We start from the raw sequence: 26,271 nt of genomic DNA, 5'->3' as shown, positions 1-26,271 counted from the left end.
GGCAGTGCGGACCCTCCCAGAGAAGGAGGGCTTTACAGGCAGAGAAGACAAACCTCAGAAAATAACTGGAGGCCATCACTAATGGGGAGAGGTTCCGAAAGAAGTGGGAGAGATAAAGGGGTTCAGGCCAGAAAGGAGGAGCGGGTTTCCGGAGGCAGGTGGCCTAGAGAAAGCTCCTCCTTCTCCACAAGGTCTGTCAACTCCTGCAAGAAGTGGTGGTGGCTCTCGGGGGGGGGGCATGGTGTCAGAGGGAGAGCCGCTGCAGTTACAGCTGCCCCAAACGACGACAACCAAGGCACAAACCTGACTGGGTGGAGCTCAGGTGTGGAAGTCTCATCACAAACTTGGTTGTCACCTACAGATGATCAGAATCTTCTTAGACCCAAGACTGCCAAGAACCTCTCCTGCTTAGACTTCGCACGTGTCTGGTCCTTTTTAAGGGGTTTGGGCCCTTGGGCATAACTGCAGCCTAGCTCTGTGAATCCTGTGTTAGTCGGTTACCCTACCTTCTCCTTGTCTCTTCATGCCACATGGTGGCATCTCTGTCCACTACCTGATAAGATCCTGTTCATCCAGAGAAATGTCTTGAACATACGACCCATTCCTAGGCCCGGTCCATCAGGACTCCCCAATGTGACACCAGCCACAAGCCACAAGAATGCAATTCCTTCTCTGTAGTTTGTGAGCCTGCCAGAGGTAAATCTAAAATTCTGAATAACTTTAAAATCCCATGATTCTAAATCAACACTACATGAACTTTCATTCTTTCCTTCTGGTTTAGGATTTCTTTGTGGAACATTTCCTTATGAGTGTACCTAGTACTTCTGAACTAGTATCTCAACTTGAGGTTTTTAAATAGAGCATAAAGGAAGTGAGTTGAACAGAAACACATTCTTTTTGTCAACAGCTTACCTTTCTTCATTGTTTTCCATCTGATTAGGGAAAGCAGCAAAGTCTAGTAGTAATTTAATGGCATCAAGGTATCCGTTGTTACAGGACCAGTGCAAAGCTGTTCTTCCCTATAAGCATGAAGAAAAATCAGGTATATCTGGAACAGGTATTTTTGGACACATAGTTATTGATGCTAACTCAAAAATACAAATAATTCTCCCAAACTGCTTAATTACAAAAGGGGAAAATATTAAATACACAGTGGAGAAAATGGATAATATCTTAACTAAGTGATCAAAATTAATACCATGTTAAGAGGGACCATGTGTTTTCAGAGGTGATACCCTGAGAAGGATTCAATATCACTCATATAATATTCCAACCAAAAATGTAAAACGTAAATCTAATTATGAGGAATCACAAGGCAAACTCAAATGGAGTGAGATTCTACAAAAATAAATGACCTGTATTCTTTTTTTTTAATGACCTGTATTCTTAAAACAATTCAATATCATGAAAGATAAAGAAGGCATGAAGCATTGCTAGAGATACAAGAGGGATATTTCATAGTTTTAAAGGAATCAGAGAGGAAGATACCACAACCCTAAATCTGTATGCATTCACTAACACAGCTTTTAAATATACAGAACAAAAAATGACAAAATTAAAAGGGGATATGGTCAAATCCATAATCAGTGAGAGATTTTTAACCCATCTTTTATAATAGTTCATAGAACAAATAAATGAAAGGACAGTAAAGATACAGAAGACCTGAACAATACAGTAAAAAACTTTGACCTAAATGATACATATAAAATGTTGTGTCCAACTATGACACAATTAGTATTCTTTTCAAGTGCACATAGAGCATTTACCAAAATCAATCATATACTGGCCACAAAGAGAGTCCTAAAGGACTTTGAAGGATTAAAATAATTCTGAAAGAAAATAAAATAATTCTGTTATTCTGACTGTTTTTTGACCATGGTAAAGTTTAAGTTACAAATCAGTGTGCTAGACAGAATAAATGCCTTTGCAAAGGTCTACATCCTACTCTCTAGAATCTGTAACTGTGTTGTGTTATTGGAAAGGGGAAATTAAGATTACAGATGGAATTAAGTTTGCTAATGGGGAGATTATCCTGGATTATCCGAATAGGCCCAATGTAATCACAAGGGTCCTTGTAAGGGAAGGAGGGGTGACGCAGTGTGAGAGAGACTTGGTCAGTCACTGCTAGGTTTGACGATGGGGGAATGAGACCACAAGCCAAGGAATGATGGCAGCATCGAGAAGCTGGAAAAACGAAAAGAAAGAGCTTCTCCCCTAGAGCTTCCAAAAGGAACATAGTCTTGCCAACACTTAGATTTTTAGCCCAGTGAGACCCATTTTGGAATTTTCAACATCCAGAAGAGTAAGATAAAAAACTTGGGTTGTTCTAAGCCACTAAGTCTGTGGTAATTTATTAGAACAGCAAGAGGAAACCAATATAATCATTTGCCAAAAGATAATGAGGAAATGCCCAACTGCCTGGAAATTAAGCAATATGCTTCTCAATAACCTATGGGTTAATAAGTAACAAATCGGAATAGAAACTAGAAAATATTTGAGCTGAATAATAGTGATGGTACAACTTACCTAAACTTTTAGGATAAAGTTAAAGCAGTGCTTAGAATAAGAAGCATGATTAAATACATATACTGGAAATGAATATTGAAAAAAATCAATGATTTAAACTTCTATCAAAAGAACCTTTTAAAAAAATAGTAAATTAAACCTGAGGAAAGTAGATGGCAGGAAATAATAAAGAGTAAACACCAATGAAATAGTAAACAACTCAAAATATAGAAAATCAACAAAGAAGTAAACCCTTTCAAAAGATGAATAAGATGAAAAATTTTTTTTAAAAAAGAAAAGGGACAACACACATTACCAATATATGAAATGAATAAGAGGAAATCACTATAGGTCGTATATTCATAAAGAAGGTAAGATTATAGGACCAACTTTATGCAAATATGTATGATATGTTAATAAAATGGATAAATTTCTCAGAAAATGCAACTTACCAAAGTTGAAAAGAAAATAATTAGAAATCTGAATGGTCTTATAATTACAAATGACACTGAATTAGTTATTAATACCTTTGATACAAATAATACCACTAGGCCAGATAGCTTCACCAGGGAATTCTTACAAATATTTAAGAAAGAAGTAATACCAATATTACAGAAATTCTGTAAGAGAATAAGAGGAACTATTTCCTGACTCTTAAATTCACCATATTAATGGCAAAGAGGTTAAAAATCATGTTGGAAGATGCAGAAATAGTATCTGACAAAAATTAAACAGCTGTGAATAAAAAGACCCAATTCTTAGCAACTAGTAATATAAGGGAACCTATAGCAAATTTCATATTCAATGGTGAAATATTTCAAGCTTTCCCCTTGAAAAACCAGAATGAATTAAGGATTCCAACTATCACCAATTCTATTTGACACTGTGCTGGAGGTATTAGTTCAATAAGGCATACTATTCACAAATGATACACTGTTTATACAGATAATCCAAAACAGTACACATGAAAACTAACAGAATTGGAAAGTAGCTTAGTATATACTACTTCTGTAAGAAACCAGTAACTTGTAAAAACAATGTAAAATGTACTACAGATTACAAAAGATTCATTTCTAATAACCTGGTACAAGGACCATTATTTCATATATTTTTCATTATGTTACTTTTACATATAGGAAGAATCCTTTTTAAAAGATTTTATTTATTTATTAGATTGAGAGAGACAGGGAGAGAGTGAGCACAAGCAGAGGAAATAGCAGGCAGAGAGAGAAGCAGACTTCTTGCTGAGCAGGGAGCCTGGTGTAGGACTCAATCCCAGGACCCTGGGATCATGACCTGAGCTGAAGGCAGACGCATAACCGACTGAGCCACCCAGGTGTCCCACATATAGGAAAAATCTTGAAAAATATTTATTGAATGAATTAATAGAAAATATATTTTCTGGCTTAGAAAACATAGCATGCTAGTATTTTTTAAGACTTAATGTAATTAGGGGCACCTGGGTGGCTCAGTGGGTTAAAGCCTCTGCCTTCGGCTCAGGTTATGATCTCAGGGTCCTGGGATCGAGCCCCGCATCGGGGCTCTCTGCTCAGCAGGGAGCCTGCTTCCTCCCTCTCTCTCTCTCTGCCTGCCTCTCTGCCTACTTGTGATTTCTGTCTGTCAAATAAATAAATAAAATCTTTAAAAAACAAAGACTTAATGTAATTAAAGTAGCAAAAGAATCAATACTGGCTAAACTGAGAGAAGTTAATACAATACTGCATAGCTGGGGAGGGGAGATTAAGCCACATGGTTTAGAAACCCATTCAACAGGGGCGCCTGGGTGGCTCAGCTGGTTGAGCAGCTGACTCCTGATTTTAGCTCAGGTCTTGATCTCAGGGTTGTGAGATGGAGTCCCGAGTCAGGCTCCGTGCTCCATGGGGAGTCTGCTTGGGATTCTCCCTCTTTCCATCTCCCTCTGCTTCTTCCCCTGCTCAGGTGCATGCTCTCTTTCTCAAATAAATAAATAAAATCTTTTTTTTTTTTTTAAAGATTTTATTTATTTATTTGCCAGAGAGAGAGAGAGAGTGAGCACAGGCAGACAGAGTGGCAGAGGGAGAAGCAGGCTCCCCGCGGAGCAAGGAGCCCGATGCGGGACTCGATCCCAGGACGCCGGGATCATGACCTGAGCTGAAGGCAGCCGCTTAACCAACTGAGCCACCCAGGCGTCCCAAATAAATAAAATCTTTTAAAAGAATCAGTTCAACAGTATATATCAGAGCCCAATCACATTCATATACCAATAATAAATAATCTCACTCGGGAAAATTATTCTAAGGAAACAAGAAAGAAAAGTTAAATGCACAACAATGATTAATGAAACATGATCTATAACAATGAAAAGTACCCAGCAATAGGAAGTTACTTAATTCTAAAATTGGGGTTATAGGCATAGTTTGGACCCTGACACCCCACAACAGCCTTGCCACTATTGTCTACCTTAGGGTAATTGGGTAAGCTCCATGAGCTTCAATCTTGTCATCTGTAAATGGGAATAATAATAGCAACTCCTTTACAGAGCTGTTGTAAGAACTGAATGAGTTATTAAACAAAGGTCCTAGAACTTTGGAACACGCAGCATCTATGATTATGCAGAAGATGATGCACCAAATGAGAAAATACTGATGATGATTTTAAGTGAACAAAATGTGGTCTGTGAAATATCATATATATATGTATACACATCCATACACACATGCCATGTATATATATTTTATGAAAGTTATAAAATTATTCCCATTCTCTGTTATGACTTTGTTAAGGTATATATGGATATAGACAAGAAGTAGAAGGAAAACAGGGAAAAATTAAAACTAATTTTTAAAAAATATTTTATTTATTTATTTGTCAGAGAGAGAGATCACAAGTAGGCAGACAAGCAGGCAGAGAGAGAGGGGGAAGCGGGCTCCTCACTGAGCAGAGAATCCGATGCGGGGCTCGATCCCAGGACCCTGGGATCATGACCTGAGCCGAAGGCAGAGGCTCAACCCACTGAGCCACCCAGGCGACCCAAAACTCATTTTTAATTAACAGATAAATTTGTAAGTGATCTGTTTGGGAAAAGGTTTTACTTTAACTAAAATGTTAATGACAAAGAAATATTCTGAACCTCTGGGAGCAAACAACATAGAAAGGTCTAGACCGTCTACCTCTTTGTCTTGAATATTGGGGTCTGCGTTATTTTCCATGAGCACGGCCATGCAGTTGATGTAGCCGCCGTACGCCGCACACTGCAAAGGGGTCCGTCCTGCGTAATCTTGCACGTTTGGATTGATCTTATTTTCTATCAATATCTGGCAAACATCAGCATTTCCTCCCAGGGCCGCCCAGTGTAGAAGAGAATGTCCGTCCTGATCAACTAAATCTACCCTTGCTCCACCTGAAAAAGCAAAAAATATAATGACAATGTCCAACAGAGAGAGCATGGATCAAAAAGAACAGAAGTCTTGGGGCGCCTGGGTGGCTCAGTGGGTTAAAGCTGCTGCCTTGGGCTCGGGTCATGATCCCAGCGTCCTGGGATCGAGCCCTGCATGGGACTCTCTGCTCAGCGGGGAGCCTGCTTCCTCCCTTCTCTCTCTGCCTGCCTCTCTGCCTACTTGTGATCTCTGTCTGTCAAATAAATAAATAAAATCTTAAAAAAAAAAAAAACAGAAGTCTGGAAAAAAAAATGTAACAACAGTCCCTTAAATGCTTTACTCTTAGCAAGATGCCTCCGTGTATATTATCTCCTTCCGATTTTTACAGTAAGCCTGTAAGCTGGTCAGGGCAGGAGTCATTTTTCTTTTATATGAAGTGAAACAGGATCGGGCAGGTGAAGAGGCTTTTCCCAAACCACGCAACAGGCGGAGCTCGGAGGGACCCCAGGCTCCCACCCAGGCCGCCCTCTGCTCTGTAAGCCTCGTTTCAAACAGCGCCTGCAAGAATTCCTACCTTTTGAGAGTGACTCAGTAGGATAGGAGCACCCTTACTAACGAACCTTTAATAAGCGTCTGAATCACATCTTTGTGTCCCATCTCACAGGCTCGGAAGAGCGGGGTATGCTTCATGACGTCGGTGGCATCCACCTGAGCGTTATTTTCCAGCAGTAACTTCACGGTGCTGACGTGGCCAGAAAGGGCAGCGGCGTGTAAGGCTGAAAAGAGAGCGACAGAGAGCAACCGACGCTTGGGTCACAGCTTCACTTTTCCTTACTCTGCCCGCGCATCTTCTCCTCTTCTGATGTCCTCATGATTTTGCCTAAATGCAACTGAATCTTCAGGATTCCCTCCTGTTCGCTCCTATAGATTTCAGTCTTCCTTTCTGGTCGTAGCACTACTCACACTTTCCCGGTCCTTCCACCTTTCTCATCTCACTGTTTCTTCCTTTCCTTCCTAAGGGTCTGAATGCTCTCCCTCCCTCAGTTACCAGTTCATCTTTTCCTCCCTCTCAGAGGGTGAGGGAACCAACATTGACAAAGAGAGAGGATCTGAATGACGCAGGCAGTTCTGCCCCCCAACCCGCTCGAATAAACGTATGCTCGGGGGTTGGTGCGACGGGAAGTGTCAATCCCTGGGTCCTTCAGTGGCTGAGCCGCATTATTCCTGCCGGTGGCCTGCGCACCCGTGTGGTACCGAGGGTACGCACAGCCCACCGCCTTGAGTGCATTTTTCATACAACGTGGCTCCAAATGCAAGTCACTCATTTCCTCCGGGCCCAAATTAAAACATAGCAGTATGTTTCGACACGGGAGAAAAAACCTGAGGAGGTTCCTTCCTGTGGGGTGCCTTCCTATGGGGTTTGAAAGAGTAATTTTGATTCTTTGTGGGTTTCAGGTTCTGCTGACCTGTGCCTGTGTTACTCCCCTCTAGTGCCTGACTTAGGCCAGCACTCTCTGGGTTATGCTTTAAATTCTATTTAAATACATCACTCCTTAAATTCTGAGTCTGCCCGCGTGACTGTCTAGAGGCCTGGGCCAGTTCCTTCTAAGTCTCCTGGCCCTATAATGCCTAGAACAATGTTTCTTTCATAAACTGTGATCCAGGGAGCAAACCCAGGATGCCTACAAAAGTGCAGATTCCTGGGCATCTGTTGAGAACCTTCTATGGGCTGGGTATGAATGTAATGGTGGGAATCCAGCAGACAACAAAATAGATAAGGTTATGTTCTAGCAGAAGAAGCAAAATAAAAACCGAACAGATAAACAAGAAAGTATTAGATGATGGTGGATGGTATGATTGGACTAATACAAGGTATCTTGATGTTCAGAGTGACTGAGAGACCACTTGAACGGGTGGGGACGAAAAGGCTTGGTAAGGAGCTGACACTGAAGCTGAGACCTGGGTCCTAGAGAGACAGCAATGGAGAGATCCTGAGAGGAAGTAGTTCGAGCCAAGGGAAGAGTTAGTCCAAGAGCAGGAACAACTTTGTGTGCTGAGGGAAGGCAAGGAAGCTGCCACACAATGAAGTAAGGCAGAAAGGTCAAGAAGGCCAGATCCCAAGGGGCCGCATGGGTCCCAGGGATGAAGGCCCTGAAGGACTTCACATAGGTGAGTGGTATCATTTGACTGGTGCCTTCATCAGATCACTCTAGCTGCTTTCAAGAGAACGTACTGTAGTAGGTGAGAATGTAAGCAGGGAGACCAGAGAACACTGTTGCAGGAGACTCAGTAAAGAGTGCTCGTGGCTTGAACTGCGCTGGCAGGAGTGGAGCTGGAGAGAAGCAGAAAGATTAAGGTTATACTTTAGAAGTGGAGTCAACAGGGCTTAGAAGGTCTGAAACAGATTTCTGTCTGTATATCCTGGGAATCTGTATTTAAACAAACAGCCTTGCAATTCTTCTTCTTTTTTTTTTAATATTATTTATTTATTTTTTATTTATTGGACAGACAGAGATCACAAGTAGGCAGAGAGGCAGGCAGAGAGAGAAGGAAGTAGGCTCCCGGCAGAGCTGAGAGCCCGACGTGGGGCTCGATCCCAGGACCCTGGGATCATGACCTGAGCTGAAGGCAGAGGCTTTAACCCACTGAGCCACCCAGGCGCCCCCAGCCTTGCAATTCTTACACGCATTTGTGTTGGAGGATCCTGATCTATGTGGCTAAATGTTAGTTTGGCCCAGACAAAATTCAGAAGAGCGTGAGAGACTTCAAATATCTTAGGTGCTGCCATGTGGAAGATAGCACAGAGCGGAACGTTTACTTTGATAAATCTGGGCTCAGTGTAAGGGAGGACATTCTGACAGGAGTTAGGTTAAGACAGAAGTAGTGCATTCTCCATATTGGAGCCGTGTCTCTAGAGACTGACAGACTGCCGGTGGGAATGTTGTAAGGTAGATTAAGTGTGTTACATCTATGATAGTTTGGTGACTTTCACATTTTAAGAACATAAGAATACATCTGCCCCCAAAGGAAGCTTTATAAAACATTCAAAATATAAAACTGGTAAGAGGGGCGCCTGAGTGGCTCAGTGGGTTAAAGCCTCTGCCTTCGGCTCAGGTCATGATCCCAGGGTTCTGGGATCGAGCCCCGCATCGGGCTCTCTGCTCAGCAGGGAGCCTGCTTCCCTCTCTCTCCCTGCCTCTCTGCCTACTTGTGATCTCTGTCAAAATAAATAAATAAATAAATAAATAAATAAATAAATAAATAAATAAAAAAATAAAATCAGTAAGAGTTGAACAATTCTGACTAAAGCTGGGGTGGAGGGTTGCCCACTTAAGTACCCGCCCCCCTTGGCAACACTTCAAGCACTCTGTAGAAACCTATTGTTCTGAAAAATATGGTTTGGAAAACCCTGGACTAGATTTGATTTTAATGTACTTTCTAATTTCAAAATTCTACAATTGTGTGATGTGGCGTGAGTATGGAATAAATACTGTTCAGATAAATGTCAATGTCAAAAAAAAAAAAAAAACAAACCCATCCCAAAATTCCAACTAAGCAAAAGATAGAATTCATTTTTTTATCAATTGAAATTCCCCCTTTCTGACTATTTGCGTTTACATTACTTTAAAATAACCTTAGATTTAACTATTGTTGCTCTCTCTTTGAGAAGGTATCACAAATTTACAGAGGAGCCCTAATTTTTTTAATTTAACTTTTTGTTATGGTAAACTTCAAACATATTCAAAAGAAAAGACAGTAATCTAGAGAAGGGACAATCAGAAGATGCCTGGTCTTGTTTCATCTAACTGCCATCCCTTGTCCCCACTTTTGTTTTGAATAAAATTCTAGAGTCCTAGCCTTTCATTTGTATATATTTTAGTACATCTATCTAAAAGACAATGTTTTTCTTTTTTAAAAACACAACCACTGTATCGGTCAGGGTCCATTTAGGAGACAGAAATCATGCCAGATACTTTAACAGAGAGAGTTCAAAATAAGGAATTGTTAGCTATGGACCAAAGAAGGAAAAAACCAAAAAAGGAACACTAAGGGATCACAGAGGTAGTACATGCAGAAGACAGCCAGCAATTCTAGGACCGTAGGAATCAAAAGAAGAAGATGGAGTTATTAAAACTTAAAAGCCTGGAAGAGGAGCCCTGTGGAGGAACAGGAAACCAGCAAACAGGAAGTTGTAATCCCATTCTTCCAGCTTTCCAGGTTCCCTCTACCACCCCCTACAGGAGGATTCTAACAGGGCACCTACTGGCAAAGCAGAAATGGGGTCCACAGAGCCCTAGCCTTGGCTTTGCAAGGAAAGGCTAGTCTTATTATTCTACCTAAAAAACATTAACAAAAATTCTGTAATATTAAATATCTAGAAAGTGCCCATACTATCCTGATGGTTTTATAAATTTTTTATATAGCTTATTTGAATCAAGATCCAAATAATGTCTGTATGTTGCTGTTGATGAGAACTCTTTTTCATGGGAAGGAAAAACTACCCTGTAGAGGGATGATGGAGAGAAACTCATTTTTAAAGAAAAGAAATGTCAGGAAGGCATGTCTGACATATAATAAAATCCCCTTAGGACAAAGAGTCAGGGAATTAATGAATCTGAGAACAATTTATGTCTGAACTCTAACCATGGTGCACATCGGAAAGATACCTTTGGTTAAAAGGATGGAACTATCCTTGACCATACTTAATTAAAATACACGAAAAAGTTAAACTAAAAGCAAAGCTAGTGAGAAAGTGAAAGGCTGCATACTAATGGAAGTCTGACAAAAAATGAAATGTTCACTCCATTTATAAGTTCAATGTCCTCCATGTCTGCACTATACCCTTCTTTAAGAAGCTTAAGGTCTACTGCAAAGCTTTGCTAAAGAAATACTTTTGAAGATGGGACGCCTGGGTGGCTCAGTTGGTTAAGCAGCTGCCTTCGGCTCAGGTCATGATCCCAGGGTCTTGGGATCGAGTCCCACATGGGGCTCCTTGCTCAGCAGGGAGCCTGCTTCTCCCTCTGCCTCTGCCTGCCTCTCTGTCTGCCTGTGCTCACTGTCTCTGACAAATGAATAAAAAAAAAAAGAAATACTTTTGATGGTTAAAGCTTTGAATAGAAATGATATTACCCAAAACCTTTTTAAAAAAATAATTTAGAAGGGGTGATGGTTTAGGTATAGGATGGAGATTATTAGGTATAACCCTGTTCCCCACTAAGTGCTGTATCAGCAGTTCTAGAAGCCAAGAAAGATCTTATCCAGGACAACTGATAGGTGCAAATGGCTCTACTATGTTTCTACAAATATGAAAACATAACACCGAGAAGCTTGATGCTGAGTTTTTATTCTGCTCGGCGTTGTTGTGCTATTGTGTGATCGTCTTTCTTTTTCAGACTTGCAATTAGGATACGAGGTAGGGACTTCCAAGTTGACAATGAAAGCTAAAAAATTCATACCTTTCTTATTAACCAATGCACAAAGTGCTCTCTTATTAGAAAAAGAGAGAAAGAAGCGGGGCGCCTGGGTGGCTCAGTGGGTTAAGCCTCTGCCTTCGGCTCAGGTCATGATCCCAGGGTCTTGGGATTGAGCCCCACATCAGGCTCCCTGCTGAGCCTGCTTCTCCCTCTCTCTCTGCCTACTTCTGCCTACTTGTGATTTCTCTCTCTGTCAAATAAATAAATAAATAAATAATCTTAAAAAAAAAAAAAGAGAGAGAGAAAGAAGCATCTACGAGAGCCTTTGATGCAAATCTAACGTGAAGCTCTGAAGCTTCAAGAGTCATGGGGGCTCATCTCTAAAATGGGAGATTTGGGAGGAAGGAATGTTCTTCAAATCTGAGAAAAGAGCACATTAAATGAGAATGGTGAGAACATACTTAGATATGTTATTCCTTAAAATATAATCCTAAATTTTTGAAAATATAATTGATAACTACTAAATATACATAGTTTTAAGTACAGACTTATGGGTTTTTTTTTATACAAAGATAAATAAGAAGAGTTCCTATAATCATGTCTAAGGAGTATTGAGAGTTTTATTTTTTTTATCTTTATTTTTTTTAAAGATTTTATTTATTTATTTGACAGACAGAGATCACACGTAGGCAGAGAGGCAGGCATGGAGAGAGAGGTGGAAGCCGGCTCCCCACTGAGCAGAGAGCCCGATGCGGGGCTCGATCCCAGGAACCTGGGATCATGACCTGAGCCGAAGGCAGAGGCTTTAACCCGCTGAGCCACCCAGGGGCCCCAAGAGTTTTATTATTTTTATTTTTTAAGATTTTATTTATTTATTTGACAGAAATCACAAGTAGGCAGAGAGGCAGGCAGAGAGAAGGAAGCAGGCTCCCTGCTGAGCAGAGAGCCCCATGCGGGACTCAATCCCAGGACCCTGGGATCATGACCTAAGCCGAAGGCAGAGGCCTTAACCCACTGAGCCACCCAGGTGCCCCGCGAGAGTTTTATTTTTTAAAAAGATTTATTTATCTATTTTAAAGAGAGAGAGAGAGAGAGAGAGAGGAAGTTGAGGGAGGGAGAGAGAAAGAATCTCCGTGGGAAGCCTGATGCAGGGCTTGATCCCAGAATCTTGAGATCATGACCTCTGGTTAAATCAAAAGTCAGATGCTTAACCGACTGAGCCACCCAGGCATCCCAAGAGCAAGCACAGATTTTTTTTTTTTAATTTTTATTTAAAATCAATTAATTAACATATATTATTATTTTCAGAGATAGAGTTTAGTGATTCATCAGTTGCATATAACACCCAGGAGCAACCAGAGTTTTAAACCAAATGCCACCATTCATCTGGTGGAAACACAGGCTAAATTTAGCTATCAAACTTGGAGGAAATAAAACCTTTGGAGTGATATCCTGGTAGCTGCAACTTAACAAGTACAATTGCAAGTTAAACAATATTAGATCAGGAACAATGATTTCAGGCACTACTGTGTAAGTTTTAGGGCACCTATCCACTTTGGAACCTGAAAGAAAGCAAACCAAAAGCGTCTGCCGGTTCTTACCTGTACCTCCATACTTGTCTGCCATGTTAATATCAATGTCAGATTTTAAACTCAGCATAGTCCTAAGGACATCATCACTGCCTTTTCCAGCAGCCCACATAAAGGATGTTCTTCCTTCGAGGTCTGAATCATCTTTCACTGAAGGATGTTTTAAAAATACTTTAACTGTTTCCTGTAAGAAAACTTCATTAAAAAAATTGAGACAAGAGGGTGGCATTTTCTATGGTAATAAAGCCAGTGGTATATGGGACTTCCGCTAAGACACAAAGTATTTTTCCCTGCTTTTGAATCAAATGAAATTATCTTTTTATGAATAATGAAACTACAATTTCCATTGAAAGTAACAATCCTCTTTCTTTGTGTATTAGTATTAGTTTCCACGCATTTCGAACATATAACCTAACACCCTCATGCAACATCCTCGTAATTGAGAATGATCGTCCTCAATCAAATTTTAAAATTTTATGACAGTTAAAAGACCAACAAGTATTCAGTGTCATAAGCAACATTAAACTATAGGTTTTCTTGGACATTACATGCAGAGACCTATATACTCAGCCATGCCTATAGAGGAGGTTAATACATTCTCTCGTGGTTTTGTTACTATAATGTAAAAAATATTTCATGCATTTATTACATTATTATAAATTTGTTTATTTAATGTATTTATTGCATTATTGTTAATAATGATGTGTGACTACTGAGAAATGCAGCGTTCAATTCATTTAAACAAATATTTATTTAGCAATTCCTGTATACAAGGTCCTTACTCTATGGAATCACACAAAAATTAGGACCCACAGTAATTCTCATAGTACCTGACAATTTTATTTTCTTATTTTTTTTTAGTTTCGAGTTTTTATTTGTATTCCAGCTAGTTAACATATAGTATATTAGTTTCAGTAGAATTTAGTGATTCATCATTTATTTTATTTTATTTTATTTTTTTTAAGATTTTATTTATTTATTTGATAGACAGAGATCACATAGGCAGAGAGGCAGGCAGAGAGAGAAGGGGGGGGAAGCAGGCTCCCTGCTGAGGAGAGAGCCCAATACGGGGCTCGATCCCAGGACCCTGAGATCATGACCTGAGCTGAAGGCAGAGGCTTTAACCCACTGAGCCACCCAGGTGCCCCGTGATTCATCATTTATATACAACACCCGTTGCTCATCACAACAAGTGCCCTCCTTAACCCCCATCAACCCATTTAGCCCATCTGACCCCCCACCTCACCTCTGGCAACCCTCAGCTTATTCTTTATAGTGAAGAGTCTGTTTTATGGCTTGCCTCTCTCTCTCTTTTTTCCCCTATGTTCATCTGTTTTGTTTCTTAAATTCTACACATGAGTGAAATCATATGATATCTTTCTCTGACTGACTTATCTCACTTAACATAATACTCTCTGGCTCCATCGATGTTGTTGCAAGAGACACGATCTCATTCTTTTTTATGGCTCAGTAATGTTCCGTCACACGTATGCTTCATCTTCTTTATCCATTCATCAGTTGATAGACACTTGGGCTCTTTGTGAAATTTGGCTATTGTTGATAAGAGTGCCTAACAGTTTTAATGGGGGCTAATATTCACAGCATTTTAAATTGTTTCCTTCCTTGAGCCTCAGATGCTTACAAACTTTTAGGGAGATCATAGTAACTGCTGCTTGGATGGAACTCCTGCTTTCTTTCAGAAAAAGAAAAATTCTGGAGGCTGTGAGCTGGCCAAAAACGTGTCAAGTGTTGGTGCTCAGTACTCTAAAGCAGGAAGAAATTCAAGGACTCGCCTCATGCAACCCTTTATTTTCCAGATGAAGAAATTTAGGTTCAAGGTCATACAAACATTGGTGGCAGATATAGGAGCAAAACTCAGAGCTCAGTCACAGCACACTTTCCACTGTACACACTGCTTCCTAGTCTTAAAACTCATTGTTGAGCTGCTGAGGCATTACAGCGTCATGCTCCTGGGATCTAGGGTATATGCCTAGTACACGCTAGATTCGAATAAACACATGGATTTTAGAAGTTGATAACTAAGAGTATCCACTACATTGGACTTGTTGATTATGATAGAAACGTTGTCATAATTTAATAAACAATGGGTTACATTTTTTAAAAGTTGGTAATGTTCTGGTTTGTTTTCTTTTTACTAATTTGTAAACATTTTTTTTAACAATTTTTATTTATTTATTTGTTTGACAGACAGAGATCACAAGTAGGCAGAAAGGCAGGCAGAGAGAGAGAGAGGAGGAAGCAGGCTCCCTGCTGAGCAGAGAGCTCGATGCAGGGCTCGATCCCAGGACCCTGGGATCATGACCTGAGCCAAAGGCAGAGGCTTCAACCCAATGAGCCACCCAGGCGCCCCCTGTAAACATTTTTTTATTGGGTATGTTTTCTTTTTTTTTTTTTTTTTTAAAGGTTTTATTTATTTATTTGACAGACAGAGATCACAAGTAGGCAGAGAGGCAGGCAGAGAGAGAGGAGGAAGCAGGCTCCCTGCTGAGCAGAGAGCCAGATGCAGGGCTCGATCCCAGGACTCTGGGATCATGATCTGAGCCAAAGGCAGAGGCTTTAACCCAATGAGCCACCCAGGCACCCCTTGTTGGGTATGTTTTTTTAATGATGAGTGTTTGCAGAAGTTTTTGTGGGTTTTGTTGTTGCTGTTTTCTTCATAGGGAATTGTAGCCTCTTGAGAGTGAACAGAGTCCAAGAAGATCAAGAGACTTGAAACTGAGCTTAGAAGATTTGCAGAATTACTGAAAAATCATCTCTGTAGTTGGCAGATTATCCAGAGCAAGTATTTCTTTGAATAAACATCCATAATGTTCTGTCATCCCTTTTTACTCCCAACAGCCTTAGTCACTTAATTGCTAGTATCTGTGCACATGTTAAATTTGGAGTCTAAGACTTGAATTCAAGATCTTGGTCAAGTCAATTAATCTCTTGAAACGTTGGCTTCTTCCTCTGTAAATTAGGGAAACCATGTCCTCTCACTGGCTTGTATTGAAGTATGAATTGAATTCTGATTTCCACAGGTTGATGAGGCTGGGCCAGTGAATTTCTTATCTATCTGGAGCAAGAAAGGGTCTGAGATAATAGAATGATGGGAGACAGTAGAAGAAAATGGTTTACCAAAAGTCTGGGTGATAAAGTTTTAGAAATGTCAAGAAGGAAGGCTGCTCTGGCTACCAGAAAGAAAGAAAGTTGGGAAAATAAGATATTTTAGCAATCGGAGTATTTGACGTATTCAGTGATGCATTGGGGAGCTCAGGAAGATGCAATTATGCTCCAATGATGACAGCATTCTTATAATTTAATGAAACCAAAGTTTTCACTGCACACACCCACACAGAAGGCATAGAATCAACTCTGACTGTTTTGACGTGTGCGTCTTTGGATGAGTCTGTAGTTCTTGGTGGCCACTTACTCAGAGAGCTGAGGCAGCCTAGCAGTTACATATTGCTGGCTAGAAGCAGTGACATAATGGATTGGAAAATGCTCTGTAAACTATATAAAGGGTGGCAAGGGAAGAATTAGCCATATTCAGTATCTTTGGAAATAATAATTCATATTTTTGCTTTCTCAGCTGTATAATGTATAAAATTATTAGCACCAGCAATAGTAAGAATGCATGGCATTTCTTGCGTACCTGCTCTGTACCAAGAACTACACTGAGCACTGGTCACAAATTTTCTATAATTCTTACAACAATCCTGAAGGAAAAGATATAATTATCCTCATCTTACATACAAAGAAACTAAGACTGGAGAGGTAAAGAACCTTGGGCCAGGTCATCCAGCCAGCAGAGAGGGGAGTCAGGGCACTAGGCAAGGTTGAACCCATTCTAAGGCTTTGCCATATTGCTTTCAGGACAATTACAGAGAGCTGAACACAGAGCATATAAAATGTTAGTGCCATAAAATTAACCAGAATAGGAAATATACTTACGCAGAACAAAATGTTACACTGAACAGCCAATATAAAACGGTCTTACAATTTCCCATGACTAACAACTTTACAAAGAGGAAGACTAACCCTTGCATCTCAGCCAGAGTTAACGGTGTGAGCAACTGTTAAGATATAATTGGGACACAAACACAGAAATGAGTACGTGCAAAACTGAAATTTGGATAAGATCAGTGGATTGTAGGGATGCCAATTTCCTGTTTATGATACTGTTTCATACTTTTGCAAGATGTTCCCATAGGGGTAAACCGGGTGACGGGTACATGGGATCTCGTTGTTTTATTTCTTATGGCTGTGTACGAATCTAGAACAGTGTCAGAATAAAAACTTAATTATGAAAAAAGAGAACTGTCATGTTTTACTTACGGCAAAGTTACTCTGAGCTGCATAATGCAAGGGTGTCGCTCCTTGGCTGTCCGATGGGATGGTTCCAGACTTATTTCTTTCCAAAAGGAGATGGACGATCTGTGCGTGACCTGAGAGCAGACACAACAAGGAGTGAGCACGTTAAAGGACCACTTAATTTATAACCTCTTTAAAGGGAAATTTTCTGAATAGCAGCCCCTAGTACAGCCTCTTCTAACTTCTCACTAAAATACTATGCTAACGTAGAACAAAGGCAAACACAACACTAAAATCTTAATGCTTCAATCAGAAAGGAAATGACAATCATTATAATTGCTAGAGCGAGGAAAAGCTGTCCCAGGTATTAGCTCAGTGCATTTCGTGGCTTCACTTTATGACACTGCCCACAGAACAGGCGGGAAGCTGGCCCCTGGCAGCCGTCACTGTCCCCAGTTTCCAGGTTGCACCGCGCCACTGTTCTCTTCTGCGGTTCAGGAGGACGTGCTGCCATACATTCTCCTGTGATCTCTGCCACCTCCTTCCAACCCCCTCTGCCCTCCCCCTTCCACTTTTTTCACATCTAGGCAGTGATTTCAAGTCCAAGGAAGCACGTGGCAGGAATGATGAGGTGGTGGCAGAGGAAAGAGCCTGCGGTGTATTCATTCAGGAGGATGTGGTTTCCACAAGCAAGGGGCTGTAGGGAGGATCAAAGAATGAACAAACCCGAAAATAGCAGATTTGGGAAACCTGAATTTCAGGCATTCTACTGCCTCAGCGCAGTGGGGACCTGGGTGATGAAGATGCCACATCAGCAGAACAAGGACGCACTGCATGAAAACCAGGCAGAAAAAGGGAATCTGAGTGGGAGTCGTGCTCCTCTACCTGCTCCCACACATGATCTGAGCTTCGATTTCTGGAGATGGGCAAAGAGTAGGACCCCAGGCAGGCTATCGGGACACATGCCATCTTGTTGGAAAGATGAAGAGAAAAATTCAGTAAAGACCATATGAAAACACACTATGGGGGAGGGAAAAAGGAACATCATTGCAAAGATGAAGTGTGTACCTCAGAAAACGATCCAGAGAAGGATCCAGAGGAAAATTTCAGGAAACTGTCTGGCATCCTTGACTTGTGCAAAGAGATGGGCTCTATGAAATGAAACAGAATCTCCTAAAAAGGACATAATCTGAAATGAAAAGGTGACGGAAGGAGGGGAAAAGGAAGTAAGTCGAGACACAAAGAAATTTGGATGAGAGAAGGAAATCAAGATACAACCTAAAATACAATCGATGGCAGGAAGAAAGAAAGCAAAACTTACGGAACAAAGTCAAGGAAGGTACTGATATGGAGACAAATTTGGGAAGTCCTCTTAGGTTGCCAAGGAAAAGAAAGAGGGGATGAAACTGCACATTGAAATGAGATCTAAATAATAATTTTAAATCTGACAATAAAACTGAATGCAAATGCAAAGTATTTTAGAAAGACACGGTGTGTAATCTAAAAACTAAGTCCATAATAATAACTGGGAAAAACTTCAGATTATATTAACAAATACTAAAAAAATGGTAAGAAAAAGGGTGCTACGTGGAAATCAGGAGATGTAGTTTTTTTTTTTTAACCCTGACTCAGGTTTTAAAAAGTTTTTGATGAATTTTAAAGTAGAATCTAAAAACCCTCCTAGGGGCACCTGGGTGGCTCAGTTGTTAAGTGTCTGCCTTCGGCTCAGGTCATGATCCCGGGGTCCTGGAATTGAGCCCCACACTGGGCTCCCTGCTTGGCTGGAAGCCTACTTCCTCCTCTCCTACTCCCTCTGCTTGTGTTCCCTCTCTCGCTGTGTCTCTGTCAAATAAATAAATAAAATCTTAAACAACAACAACAACAACAAAAAACCTCAAGTCTCTGGAAGAGCTTGCCTCCTCTTAAAATAAATAAATAAATAAATAAATAAATAAATAAATAAATAAAAATAAAAACCCTCCTAAAATATCAGGCAATTTGAAACCAAATAACAACAAACCAATCTATATACCAAAAGGCAGAAAACAAAGGAAATTTTGGGGCGACCCAAAATAAGAAAAAAAAATCCACCAATAATACTCAAAGAGCAGAACAGCAGAAAAAAGACCAAATTATATACCTTATAACAGTGACTTTTTTTTTTTAATACTTTATTTATTTATTTATTTGTAAGGGAGAGAATGAGAAAGAGAGAGAGAGTTAGAGTACAAGACAGGTGGGGGGAGAGGCAGAGGGAGAAGCAGACTCCCACTGAGCAGGGAGCCCCACGCAGGACTCCATCCTGTGGGACTCCAGGATTGTGACCTGAGCCGAAGGCAGTTGCTTAACCAACTGAGCCACCAAGGCACTCATAACAGTGACTATTAACGGGTAAACCTCCTTCACTAAAAGAGAAAGGCTCTCAGACTGTGTCCCCTGCAAAATCAGACACATACACATATTTACACTCTTTCATGTGACAGAATGAGCCCCCAAAAGGTTAAGTAACTTACTGGGAAAATATGAAGAAAACAAATAACATATTACAGTATTTATACAAACATAAGATTAAAGTCCCTTCCCAAATACATAGGCATTGAATGTGAAAAGAAGATTATTTTATATTTACATTTGTTGATGAATGTGGATGACTTTTATTTTATTTTTATTTTATTATTTACTTATTTGACAGAGACAGAGAGAGAGCACAAGCAAGGGGACTGGCAGGCAGAGGGAGAAGCAGGCTCCCTGTGGAGCAAGGAGTCCAATGTGGGGCTCGATCCCAGGACCCTAGGATCATGACCTGAGCTGAAGGCAGACACTTAACTGACTGAGCTACCCAGGCACCCAAATGTGCATTCCTTTTAAAATACAAATTAAAACATGTTAAGACATTATGTTGAAATTAAAACCAACATATAGCAGAGAATGTATTTGTAGTACTAAAATTTAAGCATAAAACAGAGGGATTTAAGTATGAGATGCCGCATATCAACTGAAAATTAAAATAATTAAATGGGAGGTGGGAGCCAATGGGGTAAGGGAAGCCATGGAAAATTTCTAGTATTCATGTAGTTCCTCTTACCGTTGATCCTTTGATTCACAGTTAACTCACCTAGCAAAGCTGCCCAGTGAAGCGGGGTTCGAAATAAGTTATCGTAAGATGTTATATTGCAGCTTTCATAGGAGGTCAAGACATCAACCACTGTCACATTCCCATCAGCAACTGCAAAGTGAAGGGGGGTCCGACCCTCGTAGTCTTGCCAGTTCAGTAAAGACTCCGTGGGAGCAGCATCCTATTTTTAAGGAATCGGAGATGTTAGACACATATGGAATCCTCAATAAATCACACTGGACATATGTAGTAACTGAGTGATTTTCTAAACTTGTATATTCTCTCTTAGCACAAAGTGGTAAAACTCAGAAAATAGCATACATTCGAAATCTTTAAAAATTGGTCATGTTTAACCCTAAAAAAATGCAGAAAAGATACAAAAAACACCAGTACTGATTATCCAGATTAAACAGTTGTCAATATCTTGTCTAAGGTGTTTTTGTATCCGCTATGGGTTCAGCTAAAGTCGCATGTTTTGTACTTCTGTTATGTATCTGTACCTCCATAACAATACATAAATTATGTATGTGTGCTTTCAATATTTATACCTGTGAGTTTATACTCTGTATATCCTTTGGCAATTTTTTCTTTCAACGCTATACTTCTGGGTATTTATGTTGATACTAGTTCATTTGTTAAACCACAACTTAATTACCCCTTCTCCTACTGAAGGACAGTTAGGTTATTTACATTTTTCCCATTATTAACAATAACACTGCATTGAACATGCTTTCTTTACAGGTCTCCCTGTAGCCCATGTGTGAGATTTTTCTCTAGCCCAGACACCTAGCAGGGGAGTTGCTGGGTAGAAGGATATTTACATTTTCAGCTAGGTATTATCAAACTGCTCTCCAAATGGTTACCCTAATTAACACATCCATGACAATGTGTAGAAGTTTTTATCTCCCCACATGCCGGCAGCATGCCGGCACAAATTCACCCCTTGGTATTATATCAAGCTTACTACATTGCTTCCCTTGTAGGTGTGGAAAGCATTTTGCTGATGTTTTAATCTGTATTTGTTTTGTGAATGAGGTTGGGATTTATCATATGTTTATGGGCTGTCCTGTTTAAATCGACAGTTCACATTCACTCGTTTTTTTCTATGAGGTCTTTGTAGCCACTGGTTAGGTCCCTCTTCGAGAATAAAGGGCTTCTTTCCCAGCCACTGTGAGTGCCGCAGGCAGAGAGCTCTGCGGCTGCTTCAGCTGGAGATGGCTGCCGCCCACAAGGTTGTATTCCTGCCCAGATCAGGTCATACCCAAAGCCAAGAGGTTCTGCCCCAATGTGAGAACACTCCAAAGGGCCACTCCAGGTTTAGAGCTGCCTGTGCAGTCACCCTATTTTATAAAATCAGTGCATGAAAATAAAAAATTATAAAAAAAAAAGAATAGTTTGGAAGGGCCTAATAGCAAAATGAAGGGGAGCCATTTATCTAAATAAATCAGCTCCCAATTAAAAAAAAATCAGTGCATAAAAGGTATTATAAACACCTCAAAAAAGAGACGCAGAATTTTACCATGGTGGTATTTTGGGCCTTTGAGTCTCCCAAGGACTAAGATGTATTTATAAGGGGGGAAGGGGAAGCCAAATTTGTGAGGAATTAAGATATTATGAGTGACAAGTACTCTCTAAGGATTTCAGATAATGAAACTGACACATAAAGAATATAAACTAACTATCTAAAAAAGCATGGAAGAAAATAAAAAATGAAATAAAAGGTGAGCAAGGAACAAAAACTATCAAAAAGATGAGGCAGACATGAGAAAAACAAAATAAGAAGAACTTTTATTTTTTAAATTTTTTTTTAAAGACTGTATTTATTTGACAGAGAGAGAGAGTAAGCACAAACAGGGGGAGAGGCAGCAGACAGAGGGAGAGGGAGAGAAGCAGGCTTGCCGCCGAGCAGGGAATCTCGATGCTGGGCTTGATCCTAGGAGCCTGGGATCATGACCTGAGCCGAAGGCAGACGCTTAACTGATTGAGCCCCCAGGCGACCCCCAGGTAGAACTTGTAGATGTAAAAATATAATCACTAGGATTAGAGGCCCAATGAAGAAGACAAACACCGGAGTGGACTCAGCGGAGGGAAGGCTCGGTCAATAGGAGGGCACATCTGCTGTCCTTATCCAGAACACAGCAAGAGAGAGGAGAACGTGGATTGTAGAAGAGAGGAGACACGGATAATAAATGAAAAGGTCTAAAATATGTGTAACTGGGACCCTAAAGGCAGGGGTGTAGAGAATGAAAGAGAGGGAATATTTAAAGAGCTAATAGCTATATATTTTCCAGAACTGACATGCAGAGTATAAACAAAACAGGACCAAAAAAAAAAAAAAGCCCCATCCCAAGCCACACTGTAGTGAGACTGCAGGATACCACACAGAGAAGAATATAAAAGTGGTCTAAAGAAAAGATAGATCATCTGTAAAGGAAGACAATTAGACCAATAACAGACTCCTCCAGAGGAACAATGAAAGGCAGAAAGAAGCAAAATAATAGCCTAAAAGAGTTGAGAAGTAATCACTGCATATACAAAATAATTTTATCTTTTAAAGTCAAATTTGTGTGTTATAAACAGATAGGGCTAAATATTAGACTACCATAGCTTGTAAGCTGGAATCTAAGGAGTGATTAGAAAGCTCAAAGAGTCCACTGATAAAAATTCAAAATTAGGGGCGCCTGGGTGGCTCAGTGGGTTAAAGCCTCTGCCTTCGGCTCAGGTCATGATCCCAGGGTCCTGGGGTCAAGCCCCGCATCAGGCTCTCTGCTCAGCGGGAAGCCTGCTTCCCCCTCTCTCTCTGCCTGCCTCTCTGCCTACTTGTGATCTCTGTCAAATAAATAAATAAAATCTTTTAAAAAATTCAAAATTAATAAAAAGTGTAGCAAGCTGGTTAGATGCATATGCTAATGAATAAAAATATCAACTGCATTTCCATGCACCTGCAACAACCAATTACATATATATCCTAGACATGCTAAAAAAAAAAAAAAGTTCTGGGGCACCTGGCTCGTTCAGTCAGTAGAGTATGCAAAGCTTGATCTCAGGGTCATGAGTTCAAGCCCCATGCTGGCTGTAGACATCACTCAAAAAAAAAAAAAAAGTTCAAAGCAGTGCTATAGTTTTTAAAAAACCGATTTATTTATTTGAGAGAGAGGAAGAGAGAGTCCATGCTAGTGGGGTAGGGGCAGAGGGAGAGAATCTACAAGCAGGCTCCCTGTGGAGTGCAGAGCCGCTCTAGGGGCTCGATCTCACCACCCTGTGATCATAACCTGAGCCGAAGTCAATGAGTCCCACACTTCACCCACTGAGTCACCCAGGTGCTCCAAAGCAGCACTATTTTTAAATAGTGAAGAACCAGAAATAGTTCCAAATGTCTATGAATAACTGAATAATGTGTGGCTTGTTCATAGAATGGAATACTATGTAATGGTAAAAAAATATATTACAGTTAGACACAGCATAGATGAAATCACCAGCCTAATATTGAGCAAGAAAAGCACGTTGCAAAAGAATACATTCAATGTGATTCCATGTATACAAAAGTCAAAAACATTCAAAATGAAACGATATATTTTTCGGGATATGAATATATGTGGTAAAACTATAATGAGGGAACCTGGGTGGCTCAGTGGGTTAAAGCCTCTGCTTTCGGCTCAGGTCATGATCCCGGGGTCCTGGGATCGAGTCCCGCATCGGGCTCTCTGCTCAACAGGGAGCCTGCTTCCTCCTCTCTCTCTGCCTGCCTCTCTGCCTACTTGTGATCTCTGTCTGTCAAATAAATAAAATCTTAAAAAAAAAACTATAATGAAAATCAGGAATGATAAACATGGAATTGAGGATGGTGGCTGACTCTCAGAAAGGGAAGAGCAGAATGGTGCTGGGAGGTACCCAGGGAGCTTCAAAGGAAACAGTAACATACTCGCTCTTAAACTCAGAGATGTGGGGCGGCCGGGTGGCTCAGTCAGTTAAGTGTGGGATTCTTGATTTTGGCTCAGGTCATGATCTAGGGTCGTGAGATTGGGCCCTGCGTCAGGCTCCACACCCAGCATGGAGCTCCTTAAGCTCCTCTGCCCCTTCCCTGCTCCCTGTGTGCATGCTCGCTCTCTCTCTCAAAAACAAAAACAAAAACAAAAACAAAAAACAAAACTCAGGGATGAGTACATGACTATTTGTGGTTTCCATATTCTTTATATCTTATGAGTATTTTACAAATGCTATCTCCATGCAGTATTTAATAAGCACAAGTATGAAACAAAGTCGGGGGGTGATGAACACAAATTCAGGGAAGTGGTTGATGGGGGACAGGGCAAGCGAGGCCCAGGGGAGAGAATGCTTGGAAACTGGCATACAGGAGGGGCGCCTGCGTGGTGCAGTGGGTGGTGTCTGACTTGGTTTCAGTTCAGGTCGTTGAGACTGAGCTCCAGTTGGGCTCTGCACTCAGCATGGAGTCTGCGTGGGACACTTTCTCCCTCACCCTCTGCCCCCTCACTCCCTGCTCTCTCTCTCTCTGTCAAATAAATAAGTAAATCTTTTAAAAAAAGAAATTAGGGGCGCCTGTGTGGCTCAGTGGGTTAAGCCTCTGCCTTCCGCTCAGGTCATGATCTCAGGGTCCTGGAATCGAGCCCCGCATTGGGGGGGGGGGTCCCTGCTCAGCGGGGAGCCTGTCTCCCCCTCTCTCTCTGCCTGCCTCTCTGCCTACTTGTCATCTCTCTCTCTGTCAAATAAATAAATAAAATCTTTTAAAAAATTTTTTAAAAAGGAAAAAAAGAAATTGGCACACAGGAAATTCTGTGATCTTAAATAGCAGCGCTAAGATGTTGTATTTCTTGTATGATGGGTTCACATGTTTGCTGGATTTCTTTTGCTTCAGAATTTGTGTGTCATGTATCTGCTTTTGTATATTGGCTATTTCATAATAAAAAAATTGTTCCATGGAGGGGCGCCTGGGTGGCTCAGTGGGTTAAGCCTCTGCCTTCGGCTCAGGTCATGATCCCAGGGTCCTGGGATCGAGCCCCACATCAGGCTCTCTGCTCAGCAGGGAGCCTGCTTCCTCCTTTTCTCTCTGCCCGCCTCTCTGCCTACTTGTGATCTCTGTCTATCAAATAAATAAATAAAATCTTAAAAAAAAAAATTGTTCCATGGAAAGGTCCGGCAGCACCACTGTACTCACCAGAATGCATCGTACTGTATGAACAGCGCTTGGATCCTTGTGGTTGGCTGCCCAGTGAAGGGGGATCTTGCCTTCCACATCAGGAATCCCAATGTTGGAGTCATGCTTGATAAGCAGCTTGACGTGCTCAGGGTTGTTGTAGTAAGCACTCCAATGCAGAGCTGTTTGCTGCAAAATTGAGAGAGTTTCCAAAAAACAACAGTAACAGAGTAACAGTAACAACACAACAAACTTTTCCCACGCTTTCATTGTGTGACAAGGCACTGTTGTAAGAGCTTTATGTATTTAACCACTGACAACCATCAGAACAACTCTGGGAGGTTAGTACTCCGGAAGTTGCATGTGACTGATGAGAAAATGGAGCCCCAGGAGGAGGAGTAATCTGCTCAGGGACATAAAGGTAGTAAGTGGTCCAACTGAGATTTTAACCCAAGCAGCCTAAGTCCAGAATCTGACCTCTTAATCATGATAGGCACTTAGGTCATTAGGTACTAATCAAAGTGATTAATAATACTGAGAAAAAGAAAAGCAGCCCAGTGGTTTACGGATAATTATCAACAAAGCAAGTGGTGATTTTGATATTACACCAAACACTCTAAGAATTTAATAGAATGTTTTGAATTTCAGTATCTATCAAAAAGAAGATCTCCATGCACAGGAAATCACAGATCTGGAATCCATTTCTTACATCAAAGCACAAATTTAAATTTAACTCTCATTTTATAGGATAAATTCTTATACCTACTACTGATGTGAAGATACATGTTGAGAATACAGCAACACTTGCTTTACTTTAGATAGAAGT

General features: G+C 40.7%; 1 protein-coding gene across 1 annotated transcript in view; it reads right to left on the bottom strand.

The window, feature by feature from the left end:
* The window catches only part of INVS (inversin), a 166,192-nt gene that overhangs the window by 59,412 nt on the left and 80,509 nt on the right, over nt 1-26,271 (bottom strand). The window contains exons 5-11 of the mRNA XM_080819610.1: nt 25,467-25,634; nt 20,294-20,474; nt 17,203-17,312; nt 12,877-13,048; nt 6,482-6,637; nt 5,655-5,884; nt 913-1,019 (exon numbers count right to left, since the gene is read on the bottom strand). Of these exons, the coding sequence (XP_080675736.1) occupies nt 913-1,019; nt 5,655-5,884; nt 6,482-6,637; nt 12,877-13,048; nt 17,203-17,312; nt 20,294-20,474; nt 25,467-25,634 (1,124 nt within the window). The remainder of the gene's footprint in view (nt 1-912; nt 1,020-5,654; nt 5,885-6,481; nt 6,638-12,876; nt 13,049-17,202; nt 17,313-20,293; nt 20,475-25,466; nt 25,635-26,271) is intronic.

Source organism: Martes martes (genome assembly GCF_963455335.1).
Source record: "Martes martes genome assembly, chromosome: 12".
Classification (NCBI taxonomy): domain Eukaryota; kingdom Metazoa; phylum Chordata; class Mammalia; order Carnivora; family Mustelidae; genus Martes; species Martes martes.
Note: the sequence above shows the minus strand (reverse complement) of the source record. Positions and strands in the feature narration are given on the sequence as shown.